Consider the following 17,264-nt stretch of genomic DNA (forward strand, 5'->3'; position numbering starts at 1 on the left):
TTACACTTCCAGTTCATTAGTGTAAATACCTTTGCCGCTTCCACCATGCGCGCTGTAGAATCTGCCAGCAGTTTTGCAGCAGCCAACAGTTTCTTAGAATTGTCCATGTCAATTTCTGCCTCCGCGTCAGACCGCATTGCATTCACCAGATCAGACGTGGCTTGGGCCAGGACTCTGGCCTGTCGTACCATTTCACCTGCAACGAAAATCAAAATCAGAATGACACTATCCAATGTATATGTCTATATTATTTTCCCTAGTTCTTTGCAAATTTTTCACAACAGTCCTTTTGCACCAAAATATCTCATTAGTCATAGCGGCTTTCGTTCATTCAAAGCAATATTATATTTGGGCCCTGATGAGCAACCCAAGACAAAAGATGTATCCATTGCACTTACCTAAAACTGTGCAACAGCCAACACCAAGCACAACTTTCACTTAATGACAAAAAATATATTCTACAGTGACCTTTTTTCATTATTGGACGATTGTTACTTTGAGGCGACTTTTCCAGTTTCGTAAATTCCAAATTCTAATTTGTGGATTCCATTTCGTAATCTGAACATCTCTGTATCTTATTGTCCTGGACGTGCTTACACTTTTGCGCACGAGTCTATACTGTAAAAGAATTATTTACCTAAAGATCGCCTTTTATCATTTTATCTTCTTTCCTAGTCACAGTTCAAGCATAGAAAAGCATAGAGTCCTTCATAATATCCTTCTGACTTCACATATTCATCACGAAAGACAAACAACATGTTTCGGCCTAAACTCATCCGAAAGCCTACTAAGGACATGTTTCAAGAACTCAAATTTACAACTATCACAGCTGAAACAAATGCTATGGAACTCATTTCGTTTGGAGAACCAATCTGCCTCCTCAGCCACTGCATGTGGAGGGGAAGGACTAACACCTTACACATTTGCGTTAGTGTGCCACTGCTCAAAGTAAATAAACCAGTTGAAAGAATGATGTTTGCCAAGTCTGTACATCATCCTTCCAAAGCTGATAAACAGCACACCATTAAATTCGAAAATAGAGACTAACATTATCTACAGCATCAGAAAACACTGTGGTATAAAGATCAAAAAAAAAAAAAACACTGGCTCTGATTCATAGCCAGTCAGGCAGTCATCCAGCATGTCTTGTAGTAGGGCATATTTAGCATCATATTTTGAGTCAGCCCCAGTTTTTAAGGGCCTTTTATAGACTGCACTTGTTCAAACAGAGTTTTGATTTTCCACATCCCATTCAAAAAGTGTGGTGGTGTTGAAGTACCTGTACTGCTACCCAAAAATCAAAATCATCTTTGCCTATGTTTGAGGATACGCTCTAACGCAGAAACTCAAGATGTCCTATTGTTTGTCTTATCTTACTTACTGGACCAACCAACCTTGTTCTAATCACCCGTTGTGATGAGAGTGGTGAAATGTTTGAATCATGTATCTCCTCCAAAACTCTTTGTAATGCTGCAGTGGAATCTTAATGTTGTTCACACTTTCCTCATGTGCACACCATTTGGACCCATGTACAGTAACCCATTATGTATTTGAACTTTGAAGACTGTGCTTCTAGTCGTAGTGACTTTTGCCCATCACATGAGCAAACTACAGGCTCACCGGTGCAGCAGCCTTTTATTACCTTTTTTTTTAGCCAAAGTAGTACAACAGACCAAGGTGGTCCTCTTGCCTTAAGTGGTTACAGCTTTTCACACTGGACAATACATCACTCTTCCAATGCTCTTTGCCCCTCCTCATCCCTCAAAAAAGTAGGAAAAACGTAACCAGTTGGATCCAAAATGAGCTCTGAGTTCCTATATCGATCACATCCCACTCATTATCTACAATTGGTCAGGTGAATCTTAACAGACAGTGGATCTATATGGAATTAAGTCAGCATAAACTACCGGAGGTTCAAAGCATGGAATGCAGAGTCAGACCTATCACATAGCCAAATAAAATCAGATGTTCTGAAGCAGGTACTGCCACTATATTCCATTACCTGTAAAACTGGTCTACACACATGGTTTCCATATTATTATCAAATTCTGCTCTAGAGGCTAAAGTACATTTTTGTCTGGGCAATACATTTTTCAAGATTGCATTCATTTAGTTGCTAACATGATGTGTTCAACTAAAGGGTGTGCTTATTTATATCCATCACATTAGTTTAGAGAATTGAAACTATTATCAATTTTTTGGTCCTCCAAGTTATAGTCTGCCCTGTGTCATGGAATTCACACTAAACATATAATATTCTAAGTAAAACCTAAAACCCCAAATCTACAGGTTGCGCTCCAGGAGCATTGTTTTTCTGACAGTTGTTTTCCACCAATGTGGCTCTACTAGTTTGAATTATCATATTTAACAAGTATTGCCACTGGATGTTAACACAAAATTGTTTTTTGTATTTGACATTTTCTTTTAGAGCAAGCCAGAATAGCCATATTATTGAATCTCTATTAAGTAAATGCAAAGCGCAGTCTTATGAAGAAATCTACCACTGAATTACATTGTTCACCTGTATTTTACAGACAGCTGCAGCCTCTACAGTCAGTAATTGTTTTGTGTCTGAGTGTTATGAGAGATCATAGAATTTGTGAAGTGAGGACCAGGGTGATTACCATATGATACAATAGATCAGTCACAAGTAGTTTTTGACAAGTCTCTGAAACTCCCCATAGTGAAGCAGGAGGAAAACCAGGACGATGAACCTCTGCAGAGACAGCTGGGTCTGCCAGGCTCACCACTATCAGGTAAGCCTTTGGAAAATGAGTGTTTTAAGATTTCAGGTGGTACTTTGTGGTCATTGGTGAGAATAAGCTCAATAGTTTCACTTAACAGAAGAATTAAGTCTCACTGCTAAGGGACAGACTCCGTAATTCTGCGAGCCGTTTTACCTTCACTCTAGTGCTCATGTTTCGAAGTTCAATGAAAATGCTAGCACCACTGTCCATGGGGAAGGACATTTTGTTTTTTCTACTTTCTATCCTACCAGGAATCAGAAAGGAAACCTCCTCTAAATCAGTCAGAGACAGCAATCACTTAATCCTAGCATTCTTCCAGAGGCAGATTACTTGATAGCTTCACATTAGAAATGCATGCCTGGGCCTGTTCTACCTTTCTAGAATCAAGTCTGTCCTAATATTAGGAGGCAAGACACCAAAAACAAGTATAATGGAGCAGGAGCAATGGAGCAGAAGAAGTACCAACGGAGCAGAAGTACCACCAATGGAGCAGAAGAAGTACCAATGGAGCAGAAGAAGTACCAATGGAGCAGAAGAAGTACCAATGGAGCAGAAGAAGTACCAATGGAGCAGAAGAAGTACCAATGGAGCAGAAGAAGTACCAATGGTTGCATTTGCAGCACCGAGCATTTGAGGCATCGACCTGCATGGCCCGTGGTGAATCCTGTGTGATCATAGGCACAGAAGTCTGTAATGTGTCATACAACACAGGAGTGACAGAGTGAAATTGAAAAGCTAGGCACATTTTTTAAAATTAGTGTGCAAAAGCATCTATTCAAGCACGAACACTCCAAGAAAGAAATGATGCCTGGGGCTGATGATTTCAAACAAACAGGCTTGTCTGCCAAGCAGGCAGGTGACGGAGGTGGGCTGATGACTTGTTGCGATTGTCCGGTCCGAACCCAACACAGGACCGTAGTTTCGGAAGGAGGAAGATCTGGACAGACTTAGATTGTGACCTTTGGGGTTTCTTTTTCTTGGACCATGAAGTAAGATTGCTATTGGTGTTTTGAGGTGATTGGCTACTTGTACCCATCAGCCTGCCTCTGCCGTGGGGAGCGCAATCTTGGTCATCTGTCCTAATCATTAAGCGCAGGATAACCCCAGGTGTTTTTTGGAGCATTTGGTTGAATCAGTAACATTGTAGAGTGCAAGTTAAATTCCAAGGAGGCCTGTTGGCAATACTGGTGCTTATGGCAGGTAACACATGATCACATTAGAAAGTACATCCCAGGAACCACATACAGCACTGAAGGGAGTCTGAAACTAGTATTAGCAGTCTCTGCAGAAACAGCCCAGGTTGAATTTCAAGGAATGCGGCCCCAACACTGACGCCAAATGATCCTGAAAGAAAAGTTTAACAACTGGGAATGAACTAGCGAAATCTCACACGAGCTCCGTCTAGTATCTAGCCCTATGTACCATGCAGAAAAAAATACAACTAATAACATGGATGCTAGCTATTTTAAGGCATTGTTTCCTATACTTTAGTAATGCCCTTGCAGTTTCTTAAGTGGAATCCACTTTAGCAGCATCCATTTCAATGTATTTTTAAAATGTGTAGGCTCCTGTATGCTACCTGTAATTACAGGAGCAATTTTGAAAAAAATCGTATCCATTGGTAGAGCAGTGTACACAGTTACACCCCAATTGTTTTATCCTCAGTGAACACAAATTATGTGTTGCACTGGGTATCTTTCTTGGCCTTCTGAGATTGGGTACTCTCTTACGTCCAGGGTTCTCTCCATTGGCAGCTGTACCTTTAAACCATTAAATCCAGGGTCCTGGCTACTGCCTCACTGTATTAGTCGAATAAGCTACTTTTTAATAAAATGGTGAGATCTCCAATGGGTGCATATTTTGATATAAGTATCGGTATACTGTACTAGCCAACCTTACTTTCTGACTGGAACCCTAAATAATTTAACTCTATTGCATGGAAAATATTCTGTACTAAAGACAGCTTGGCAAGGGTCTCTGTAGCACTAAAACGTCTAGCTAACATCATATGTATTATCGTTCAAGAGGATCCTTTAACAATAACAAAAAAACAAAATGCTAACCCTGGGTGTCGGAGCACCGTGCTACCCAGTGTAAAGTGCTACAATACAGCTTCAGGGTCAGTATAAATTAGATACATGGAGTTACAAAACAATGCAATATATAACCATCCTGGCCTCATACTAATGCATTTTCCATAAAACTCAGTTGTTGTGATGTTGATTGTAGTTCATACAGACTGCATAATAATTTCCTTATACTGCTTGACACTCTCACCCAAGCATAACACAATTAAATTAAATCCTTTTATTATATCACGCTTCAGAATTACACATAAATACTTGTTTTGTTCTTTACTAACTGCTGTTATATTTAGAATTATTTGTACATTTCATCTATACGCATTTAAATTATGTTGTGTGGTAGAAAAAATGCCACAATGGCCAATTAACAAATGGCGTCAGAGGAACAATTTCCATGTTAAAAAGACATAGCTGGTCATTTGACCTCTACCTTTGAAAGCACAGCAAAAGTGACAAAGTTTCCAACACTTGCTGCCGATACCCCAGGGCGGGTGCCTCCATCTGTAAGGGTGGACTTACGATTGCATTCATTTACTTAGAAAAAGATATGATGGGCACTCACTGGGTTGAAAATTCATTAAGTTTTTAATTCAGACGAACAATGTTCATCGAAAATTCAACCCTGCGAGTGCGCGTCATATCTTTTTTTAAGTAAATGAATTGATAAAATTAAAGCACACTCAGGAAGATGATGAACGGAGTGCTGAATCTTTTCCGACACTCACCCCCAGTCGCAGATCTGGGTTTCATCCATCACCGTTCTTTAGCTCACTTCGCCAGATCAGACCCAGACATATTCAAATCAGTCTTGACCCTGTTCCTTCTGGGAACAGTCCAGCCCGAACTGTCAAGCCAGGTCTTCCCTGGATGGGAAACAAGGATCCTAGTACCGGTTTTGGGGTAACCCCCAAATAAGCCAGGCTAGCTTTAATCCAGTGGCAAAGTTAGCAAGAGACCCACGTCTGGGCATACCCAGCCAACATAGGACAAACAAAGCAAACAGAAGGAGATGATGAACGGAGTGCTGAAACTTTTCAGACACTCACCCCCAGTCACAGATCTGGGTAGAATCCATCATCGTTCTTTAGCTCACAGGCAATTTGCTAGTGTCTGTGAGCTCGTTGTGGAACACTTGTTGATCAGCGTTACATGTGTGATTCATGGAATGTTCTCCGCCAGGTTGGCAGTTGCCTTCCGGTGCTGTTGTAAGAAGCATGAATAAACGGCTCTGCTATGTATCTACTCTCCTGTTGGGTGTATTGCACTACAGATTTGTAAGTAATACAATGGGCAAGGAACATCCACAGAAAAATATAGAAAAATAAAACCCACTCTTCGAATGATCGTGAACGAAGAGGACCATCCGGAACAATTTAAATAAAAATACAAATCCTGATATAGTTGAACATTCTGTAAACGGAAAAGACAAAAAAAGTCCCAAAACTAGGAAACTGAACAGCTTACCTGCATCTCCCATTGAGCTGAATATGCTCTCAGTGACAGACATAATGGTATCAGTAGCCTGGTCATAGCGCCCAATTGGCTCTCCACGACTAGCAAACTGTCGGACATGCTGTAGGAGATCGTTCAGTGCTTGGCTGACCACACTGGCGGCTGCGCTGACCTGCTTCAGGAGGTCAGTGTCATCAGTTGCTGACTGGCACGCTTTCACGCAGTTCTCCACCGAACGGTCCACAAGTTTTCCAGCCTCTATTAGCTGTTCCTGGCACACAGGAGAGCTAATGGTGGGACTCACTACCTGCAGTGGAGAAGGAGCAGACACAGGATGTTTCCGATTCCCGTTAATCAAAGGTTAATTTTTGCATTTTCACCCAGGAACCTTACTGCTGAGCCATTTATTAAAAACTAGTGATAAAATCAAACTCCGCTTCATATTTTTAAATTATACCATATGTCAGACAATCCAGATTATTTATTTACAGCACACGCGATTCTATGAAACTTAAAGGACTTACCTCACAACTTTGTTAAAAACATTGTTCACCAAATGGTCAAGTCAGAAACAAATTAATCAGTTTTGTAGCGTGTAACATAAGAACTTATTAGCCATATAATAATTTATTTTGGTTAGTGAAATTAGATTTTTGGGCGAAATTAAATTATAAATAGAGTGCTATCATTTGTAATGTTGTAATAAGATTATAAATATTATTGTAGTTATATTACAATACTGCAACAATCTACTGCTGGAAGAGGGATGCAGCCTCATCTACGAGAATGGTCCTGACATAGGTAGTGGAGTTAGTGAAGACAAACAAAACCATTAGGCATTCCAAGCCCTTGCTCTGCACCACGTCTTAAGGAATTGTTCCCCACTCTGACACCCAAAGTCATAGAACTATCACTGAACGTCTGCTCCGAGGATATGTTTCCGACCAGCAGTAATCACTCTGATATAGAAGGACTACCATGAAGACCTCGAGCAACCTTTCCAAATACCATCCAATGCCGAACTCGCCATTCGATTAAAAAACAACATGCAAAAAGGGCCACAAAGCAGCTCCTGGAATTCATGGAATGGTCAATGAGCATCACAACAATCAGGCTTCAGGCCAATTAGGTGAGAGTAATTGACACTACAAACCCTCCATGTAAATTGTCTTATTGCCCTGGATGAATATCACCGCAAAACCAGCCTTTGTTGTTGTTGACTTGTCCACCAGCACTCTCCCAGACAATGACCATGTTTAATCAAGTGAATGCAAGAATGGACAGCAGTCTGAAGAGAGGCTCTTGACCGGATTAATACTTTACTTGTGAAATTGAGCCAACAGACCCACATCAGCATACAACAATCAAGCAGCTGAACAGTCGCGTGCAAGGTATCACCTGGGGTGTTTCAATACCACTACTTCTTTTCAATAAATGCACACTGCTATTGGCTAGCATTATCAGCTCATATTGTGGTCACCATCCGCTTCAGATGCAGGCAGACCACACCCAAGTCTGTGACTCTAAACAATATCACCAACTACCCAGAACAACATCTTCCTGGATGGCTTTCTACAAACACAATCTTAAAAAAATCAAAAGGGCATTTTATTTGGGTTTTGTGAAACCGCTCCAGATATGATTCAGCAATGTCCACAAAAACTGGCACACAAAGGGATAGTTACTGCATCGCCTAATTTGTTGTTCTTGAGAATGCTGCGAAAGGGACTTGAATCTATTTGAGAACATATTAACAATGTACAGCAAATTAGAAGGTTTAAAAAGCCATTTGTTGCTATCCTTGGGGTACAAGGTAAGCACCTGCTTCAAACGACTAGGTAAGCATGTAAAGGGAGCTCTCACAGATGCAATGGAGAAGCATGTACAAAAGGATGGTATAGGAGTTGTGTAACTCGACAATGAAGTTCTCAGTTTCCTACTAATGCACAGTCGTCGTTACATAAAATTGGAAAACTTTAAGGTGTTTAATGGAGGTTAGGGTGAGTTCTAGAAAGAGAATGGGGAAATACCACCTTATTAAAACACACAGCACATTTGACTTTAATAGCAAAAATATTCCCATGAAACCATGGGGTGGAATAGACTGGATTTTAAATTACTGTTGGATTAAAAACTTGCAGCACTTTAAAATGGAAAGTTGGATCTATCAAACATCAAAGATGACATCCCAAAGTAAAGCAAAACAGTCTCAAATTTGATATTCCTGAAAAAGGACACAAAGCGCTTCTTCAAGAAGGCTGGTTTTTGCCTAAATTCTTAAAAAAGATGTGCAAAGTTTTTTTTTCCTCCATGAAGTTTTGTGAACTCAATTTTCGCTCTTGGCAAAGGGTCCTAATTTACCTTCTGCATCGTACAATGGGACGTGTTCTGCATATTGTGAGATAATTCACCATCTCTAATCAAATCCAGCCATAATGTAAAACATGTGCCGATATTTTCTGTACCTTTTTGAACAAATTATCACAAGCCATGATGTTCACACAAATATGGCAAAGTGTGGAAACATTGTAATATTCACTGCATTGCATAGAACTTTGCGAAGGCTGGCAAAATAACAGGTTCTGCTTATAGATGAAGTTCTGGACTGACCGTTCTTTAATACTATGGAGAAGCTAAGGGCCTTATTAAAACTTTAGTGGAAGTCCACTGGTATGCATGGGGAGGCGGAGGACAATCCACCCTACTTGGAGATCCTGCACTATAAAGCAGGCATCTCTGTGCTGCAAAGGAAACCACCACCACAGCTGCACCCTGTACAACACTAAAGGTTTATTGAACAAGCTCCATTTTAAAGGCACCCACTAGAAAACGGGCCAGGAAAATGGCCTAGCAGTACTGTAGCAAGCTAAATCGCAGCGTTAGGGGTTTTCATTGGTTGAGCAAGTGAAGGCTCCACTGAAAATAACAGAGGTTCCCCCATCTCTATGTACAGTGGGGCAACCGAGGGGTTGGGAAGGCATGAGGAGCACTAGACAGCATTCCTCCTGCTCCATCAAACCCTCAACTGGCTCTTCTCTTTAGAAAGTGAGGATGACAGGTTAAATGGAAATCCTACCACTGTCTAAGGAACAGAGACAGTGCTGTCTAAGGAACAGAACCATGCTTCTCAGTGTCAGCAGTGAAATTATGGATTACAGGAAATGCACAGGGAAATCACTACATGTCAATGAAAATGGCATTTTTCTGTGCAGGTCCAAGAATTCAACTAGAAGAAGTAAATGTTGATGAGATAAAAGGGGTAGCAGACGAAAAATGAAAAAGCCTGGAACAGAAAGAAAGGGTAGGGGTGAGTACCTGGCCTGATGCACATTAAAATTACTGATGGAAAATGCTGCACCTGCTAAAATTAGTGATGCAAGGTCCCCAAAATGTGAATACCTCAACTATTACCACAACTTAAATGATAAATAAACCCAATGAATGGAATAAGATGGCTTGTAAATGAGTTGAGGCTGAAGAGAATGTATAGCGTCATAAGTTAATATTGTGAACATCCTAGACCGGGGGACATAATCAGTAAAATCCATTAAAGACACCCCTTCACCAACATTTTCTCATCTAATTCTAAAAGGAATGGTGTATAATATACTGTTAAAGAATGACAGATCTTTCTCTGCACTGACTTCTATTAAATTATGACAGAATAGCGTATCAGTATAAGAGAGAATTATTTTTCAATTGCAGCAGCTGGACATCAGGGTGAGGAACATCACAGACAGAAACATCTTAAACACATCTGCAAATTCATTCAAATGTTGGGCCCACTTTCTACTAACGTGCGCTGGACAACCCTCAGCAAAAGGTAGGGCTTTTAGAAATTACCACCCTAGTGTGTGGACAAGGCTTGATCTGTTTCCTACATATAAACCTGTCTCTTGCAATAGGCAAGTCACCTTTAACCACTAAAACGCCATAAACACACAACAAATTTGATCGCTCCAAATATATCTGATATTATTGGAAAACTCCCAGTTCTATGGTATTATTTTTTTTAACAATCCCGTCTGTATTTATCCAAATTTATTTTTTGCCCATCTCATTGGTGTTTATGCATATTTATCTTGTGTTTTGAGAATAAATAGCGTCGTACAATTGTATATTTTCACGCATATTTTACTGACAAACATGCACTCATACTTTGATGCCTGTCGAGTTTTGGCAAATTAAGCAGCCCAATATAACAAAACACTACACCCACAGGTAAGATATATATATAGATATAGCGAGAGAGAGAGTGAGTGAGAAAGAAACCAAGAGAGTGAGAGAGTGTTGAAAACCAGGATGAGATTTCCTGAAATGCAGGTATTTGTTAACATGTGTGGGTGCGTGTGTGTGTGTGTGTGTGTGTGTGTGTGTGCGTGTGTGTGTGTGTGTCAGCGTGTGTGTGTGTGCGTGTATATATATGTCTGTATATAAATATATATGTATGTGTGTGTGTATATATATATATATATATATATATATATATATATATATATATATATATATATATATATATATATGTGTTACAAACTCAACCTCAACACAGGATACGTAGAGGAAACAACGCCAAATGTGGTGAAAGCTTTATTTTTCTTTATTGCCGCTTTTCAACGTGTTTCGCCTGACCCAGCAGGCTTGGTATATATATACGCACACATGTTAACAGATGCCTGCATTTCAAAAAATCTCATCCTGTTTTTAACTCCCCATGCTGACTATCTGCTGGCCATAAAGTCATGATGGGGAGTCACTCACAAGAGGACCAATTTTCTGAATTTTTTTAATACAGACCGACAGGAAACACATAGTTTTTTGTCTGTATTAATCTGTATCAATGGAAAACTGGGAGCCTTAATATTTATATAGCACTTCACTATTTCACCCCTATGTTTAATTTCATTGGTGGTAGACTGCTGTTTAGATGCATCAGATGCATGGATATTCTTTTTATAGATAACCATGTGTCAGCAACGATTGTTGTTCCTCATTAACCTTATGACACAATCCTGTCAACAACAATAAAACTGAGGTTTAGTTTTGACGTAATCATTACCAGCAACACTATAGAAGGCTGATCCTACCTGACAAATCCTTCCCACACAGCATGAACTCTGTGCTTAGTGATGCAGTTCAAATACACAAAGTCTGTTGTTTACCATGCTCTGTCATTTGTTATCATCCACTGCAGGACACACTGCTCCTAAGGGGCAGCTCCCTTGTGTGTGGCAGGTCTGTGTCAGTAGAGAGTGCAGAATATAGCAATTTTCCTGCGCTCTCAGACAAGTTCAGTCGTTATGTGCTACACGCTACATACACAGTCTGGTTCCAAGGCTAGAACACAGCAGCAATAGTGGGGAATCATAGGAGGCAGGTGAGAATGGATACTTTTACTGAAAGGGGTGGGTGCACATTGGTGGTTAGGGGTACTGAGAATGATAACCAACCTAGATCCATAGCCCACAAAGAGGTTACGCTATTTAAGTTAATCTAGTACAGTTTATTGAGCACCTTTTAGGAATGGATGTGACAGCTCAAAAGACATTTTAACACAGACCTTTAGGCCTCACAGCATAAGATTTAACAGCTGTTTTTAAATGAGTCTAACTGAGGAATTAAGAACTTGTCCAGCATCTAGCCACTATGTCTTAAATAAGAAATACTTATTTTATGTTCATCTGTTTTTGTATTTTGTATTGTATTTTGTATATTAAATTAAGTCACAATTGTTTGTATTAATGTATTTTACAATTTTGTGATTATATTGCTAAACACAGTATGTTTGAATATCTTGGATTCAATTGTTTTTACCATGAATTTATATAAATAAAAAAATTAAGATCTTGAAATGAATGTTTAGTGCACTGAGTCTATACATATATCCTTTTATGACCAGCTAATTGCCTAGGTTTTTTCTTTGACTTTCTAACTGAGGAATGACCAAACGTCTGAGCTACAAACATCCCATCTCTGCAAGAAGAGATCAAGCGAAAGATGCACAAAGTATATAATGAAGAGGTCAACAATGAAGATCTCAAGAGAAGGTCACATTAGAATATTGTCTGGAATGTGGGCCTGACATAATGGATTTGGACTGTGGACACATTTGAAGATAACGCTCATGTATTCGTAATGCTTAAATAAATCACCATCTAAATAGTACAATTAGAGACAGGGAAGATCAATGATTATATTCAGTGCAAACAAAACCCTTTACAATTTTAAAAGAAAACCGAAGCAGTACAGATAAGGGGTTCTAAAGTTAAGAGTAATAGCAAACTGGTAAAATGAGAAAACATGGGAATGAGGAGAATATGGACCAGCCCCTTTGGCATTAAACAAGTTAACTATAATGCATAAATTGTAAAACTCTACAATTAAGAGCATTTTGGTCAAAGAATTCCCTAAACTACTAGTCTTTAATCTTTACAGAGTGGCTCCACTAGCAACGCAAAAGAGAGGACTACACACACACAGAAGGCTTCCTCAACCACTTCACCAGTGTTTCTGAAAAAATAAAAACTAGGCTATGTTCTCAGGAAAAACATTTTTTATTAAAAAACTAACTTCATTGCAATGTCTTACATCTGAAATGTGTAAGAGTAAGAAAATAATCATATTGTATAGTCAAAATGTTGTGCAACTTAAGTGCATGTTTATTCTAAACAATTTATGAAAGTGCACTAGAGAGTAAGAGATTAGATTTTGGACCAGCCGTTCAAGATTCCACCCTTGGACCTAACTTTAAATGTTTAACTAGCAAGTCTTAATTGTGATTACTTGAAAAGCACTACTTAAGATCAGTTTCTGCGTGCATTCCTTAAGTAAATGCTCTCAAGCCTCCCTTTGATATTTATTGTGATAAATGATCACATTATTTTGGGTGCTGGCTGGACAAATGATTGTATCCAAAAGAGTTTGGCATGAAAAACATGAACAGGTTTAAGTCCAGTGCACAGCATTTTTCTTAGCATGCGAAGTAAAAGGATAGAACTTCTAATAGCAATACAAATATTTTGTGCTTCATGATTATGGTATGCAGTAGACAAAATAGCTTGATGCACAATGCTTCTATGTAGTAATACATTAAAAAAGGTTGTATTTCTCAAACTATCAAGACAACTTTTTAAGGACCATTCAGAGCAAAGTTGAATGGGTGGCCCCCCACATGAAACCAGTCCACAGTTCAGTTTACCCCCCCACAACTGGTTACCATTGCTTTCAATATGGCAGCACTCCAATTGGCTGGACAACAAGCACAAGTCAGCAGCTTCCTCTGACTACACAGGATCTTATGTGGTCTACAGCTTCAAGGAACAAGGAGGTCAAAGGAGGCAATCCAACTTTCCACAGTGTACATAGGCTTAATATCCCTGGACCCCACGAGACTCTCAAGGAAACAGTCTTGGCACAATTCCTTTACAGTAAGACAATGTATGTGGTTAACAATTCTACTACAACCTTCACGTGAGTCCGTGCAATGTTCTTCCGTAATCATTCCTACTTAGATATATGAAAAGTGGAACTTACTTTTTAAAAAAAAATAAAAGCTCCCGTATGTTATAGGATAATCAAATCTCATCAATAATAAATAATTTCCTCAATTGGAACTGCATTAGAAGTTGAATGCAACTCAAGTCCTATGGGATTTACTTTCCAAGTATCTAAACCCACAGAAGACCCTAGGTATGGCGAGAAGTTTCCTACAAATAAAACAATTGGTCGAACCGTATTTTCATTCCATAGTGCACAAATATATTTCCTGTGACTCCTACTACCCTGTCCTCTTGTATTTCTATGCAGATAAAGTTCTATGCAGGTTTTCATAGGCTGTTCAACACATCCGAACCGGAGAACTAATCCGTTTACGAGTCAACCCATGTTCATGTTTTTTGTCAAGAGAAGGCCTTACATTTGTACTAGTGACAGAATTTGCTTTAGTCAAATCAGCACTAACTATTTGGTCTTATCCTTGAACTCCAGATGTTTGTAATGAAAAATATATGAATAAGAACATTAAATCTGGAATGCAAGTATGTGTGCTTTAGGAAAACTGTAATTAGATTTTGAATATGAAATCTAGAAGTTGTTACAATAATAAATTGAAGACTATTTAGTTATTTGTTTGAGCTATGAACTACACAGCAGTAAGCTGCCTGTTTATGATATATTAAACCACTGAGACATATATTGGAACAAGGAAAATCATTCATTCTGATTCCTAGTCCCACAACAGTCCATATCTGTAACTGGGCTGGTGGTATTAGGTCATTCATAATCTGTCACTTACCTTGGCACATGCCACGAGCTGCGAGGTGGACAATGCACACTGTGTCGCCGCAGCAATGACCCTGTTCTGCAGCACGGTATCGTCTGCCACCTGAGCTACATTTTTAGCCTTCAGCACTAGCATGGCTGCAGCATTAGCAACAGCTTTAGCTAAATTCATCAGCACATCCTGGAGCAACGAGAGAAAACATAATTTCACACATCATTCCTCAGGGTAAAGGAAGATTACAATCTCATCTGAAATCACACACGCAACAAACATACTAAAATGTTATACAGAGAATAAACTACATGATAGGGCAATATTAATCTATTTTGTTACTGTTAAGTACGACAATTTGAACACAGTACCTTACACTTGACGAATGTGTTATTTTATTCAGGAATAAATATGCGTAATCAGACTAGTGTACAGAAACCACAGCATTCACTGTCCCCGGGCATGTATTGATGCTTTCAATGGACATCAGCCTAAATAGTGCCATATTCACAAAGCTTAGAAAAATTGGACTAACACAAAAAAAAAATTGATGTTAAGGTTGATGAAGCACATTATTCAGCCACTGTGTTCTACTCAATCTTCTAATTCAAGTGTTCACTAAGATGTCCACCTCTATGAAGGTGACAGAGAAAAGCTATCAATAAATGCCATGCCACACCACATGGATATTAGTACACCACCCTTCCCATATTCAGTTCTTCTCTCTTTTAAAAGAAGTCCATGCACTGTAAAATAACACTAAAGCAAGAGAATGGTCAGTCCCTGGAATTTGTGCCTCGACATGAGCACTCATAGCATTCTTCAGTACGTTTACATTATTTTATACTGAGGGATAACCAGATTATTACTCGTCTCCTTTTTTCATAATATTTGTATTACTCAACTTATATTAAGAACATTGTACCAAATGTAACATGCAGCACACCGTAAATGTAATTTTTGGCTAGTTCTAACTTAACTAACTGAAATTCATTAATCCAACATTTCCCTTATATAAATATCTTCCTTTAGATCATATTTACATAACACAGACGACCCCTTAATGCTACCCTTTCATGAACTCTAAAAAACCTTAATCCCTTGTTATTCCTGAATGCTACTCTTCCTTGGTCCTAATAACTGCTTACTTACCCTTATTGCTACTCTTCCCTGAACCCTTAAAAAACACCTATACTGAAAATATTGCCTCGCAAGGATGAAAGGCTGAGGCGACCTTGCCAAGATTAGAACCTTCAATCTACAGATCACAACAGAGAGAACTCAACTTGCTGTGCTATCTCCCCGAGAATGAATATCTTTGTTCATATACTTTTTTGCTGCCAATAGAATCTCATTACTTGTAGCCGATTGGGGCATTGTGAATATGAGGCAGAAAGTATAATTTTAACCATGTATGATACATTAAATATTTAAACATGTTAACCCCCAATGGCAATCAACCAATATGGGCTTTTCATGCTTGGGGAACTTGTGTTTAAATCCCTCTTTGGCCCTGTGATTTTACATCTCATGATTACCTGAAATCGTTCGTCTGTCTCGTTCTCCCCAATCTGCCTCAGAAGTTCCCCACTCGCTTGTCCAATGCTGCCAGCCGCAGTCAGAACAGTTTGCCGGGGCTAAAAATAAAGAGACGCAAACAAAAATGAATAGTCAGGGGGAAAAAAACACTTTCATTAATACCAAACTGTGCTTAGATCTGAAAGAAAGATTGAGGAGCAAACACATGCACCATTTCATTATCTATTCAGCATGGTCTGACTCACATTTGCTGCTTAATTGATCTTTACAATTGCTAATTAGATTCTGTTAGGCAAAGGAAAACTCTCAGGAAAAGAAACTGAGATAATCCTCAGCAACAAACTGTGCAAAGTATGAGCAGCCGAGCCAGATTGGGAATTCAAAGGTCTTCAAACAGACCACTGCACTGTCCCATTGGGAGGAATCTGAAGTCACTTATAGACATCATTCCTGCTGTTATGTCCTGCTTAGTCATTGTTGATTATTCCAGACAGTGGTGTAATGCAAAATGATGCCTTCCATGCAGATTTTAATCAAGGGCCCAATGGGTCTCCCATTTTCCATGCATGTTCACTGGGCTGGCCAAGGGATAAACAGAGGAACCTTAAGGAAAGCCCCCACACCCTTTGTCTCAGGGGCTGCAGGGGCCTACATTACGCCGCTGATCCTGGGGCTATGCTGCTTACAGTGTGGACAATCATTTTAGCATTATTTCAGCAGGACCAGACTCTGGAGTCGGTCTCAATTCCCATCATCACACGCATGCACACATTTACTCAGAATCAAGAAAATAGCGTAAGGGGCAGAGCTCTTGGGGGCAGATCTAGTATTGTCGGTTCACATTTCACAGGCTATTATTGCGCAAACTTCTGTACAGCGGCTTGAAGATATTTTTGTACTCTAATGAATATACCAATTCATGCTCCTTCATTGGGATTCTCAACAATCCTTCTTCATGAATATTAATGAGGCATGATCCTTTCTGTGTATCAAACCGAATTGAGGTAAGTCTGCAAGCGAAAATGTCTCCATCGCTGCATTTAAATTCACAGAGTAAAGGTTACTTACCTTCTTTAATGATATTTCAGAAGATTACTCACCTTAAGAATCCAACAACAAGCGGCGTGTGGAGAGAACTGGTAAAATGAAAGCCTCACCTTGATGAATGTGACT

At 39.3% G+C, this 17,264-nt stretch overlaps 1 protein-coding gene across 4 annotated transcripts in view; it reads right to left on the reverse strand.

Moving 5' to 3' along the window:
* Nucleotides 1–17,264, reverse strand: part of TLN2 (talin 2) — a 598,939-nt gene that overhangs the window by 397,713 nt on the left and 183,962 nt on the right. For all 4 annotated transcript variants that reach the window (XM_086959469.1, XM_086959467.1, XM_086959468.1 and 1 more), the window contains exons 16-19: nt 16,091–16,189; nt 14,574–14,741; nt 6,296–6,590; nt 30–196 (exon numbers count right to left, since the gene is read on the reverse strand). In XM_086959469.1, coding sequence (XP_086815595.1) covers nt 30–196; nt 6,296–6,590; nt 14,574–14,741; nt 16,091–16,189 — 729 coding nt within the window. The remainder of the gene's footprint in view (nt 1–29; nt 197–6,295; nt 6,591–14,573; nt 14,742–16,090; nt 16,190–17,264) is intronic.

Source organism: Lissotriton vulgaris, chromosome 2_2, assembly GCF_964263255.1.
Source record: "Lissotriton vulgaris chromosome 2_2, aLisVul1.2, whole genome shotgun sequence".
NCBI classification, from domain to species: Eukaryota; Metazoa; Chordata; class Amphibia; order Caudata; family Salamandridae; genus Lissotriton; species Lissotriton vulgaris.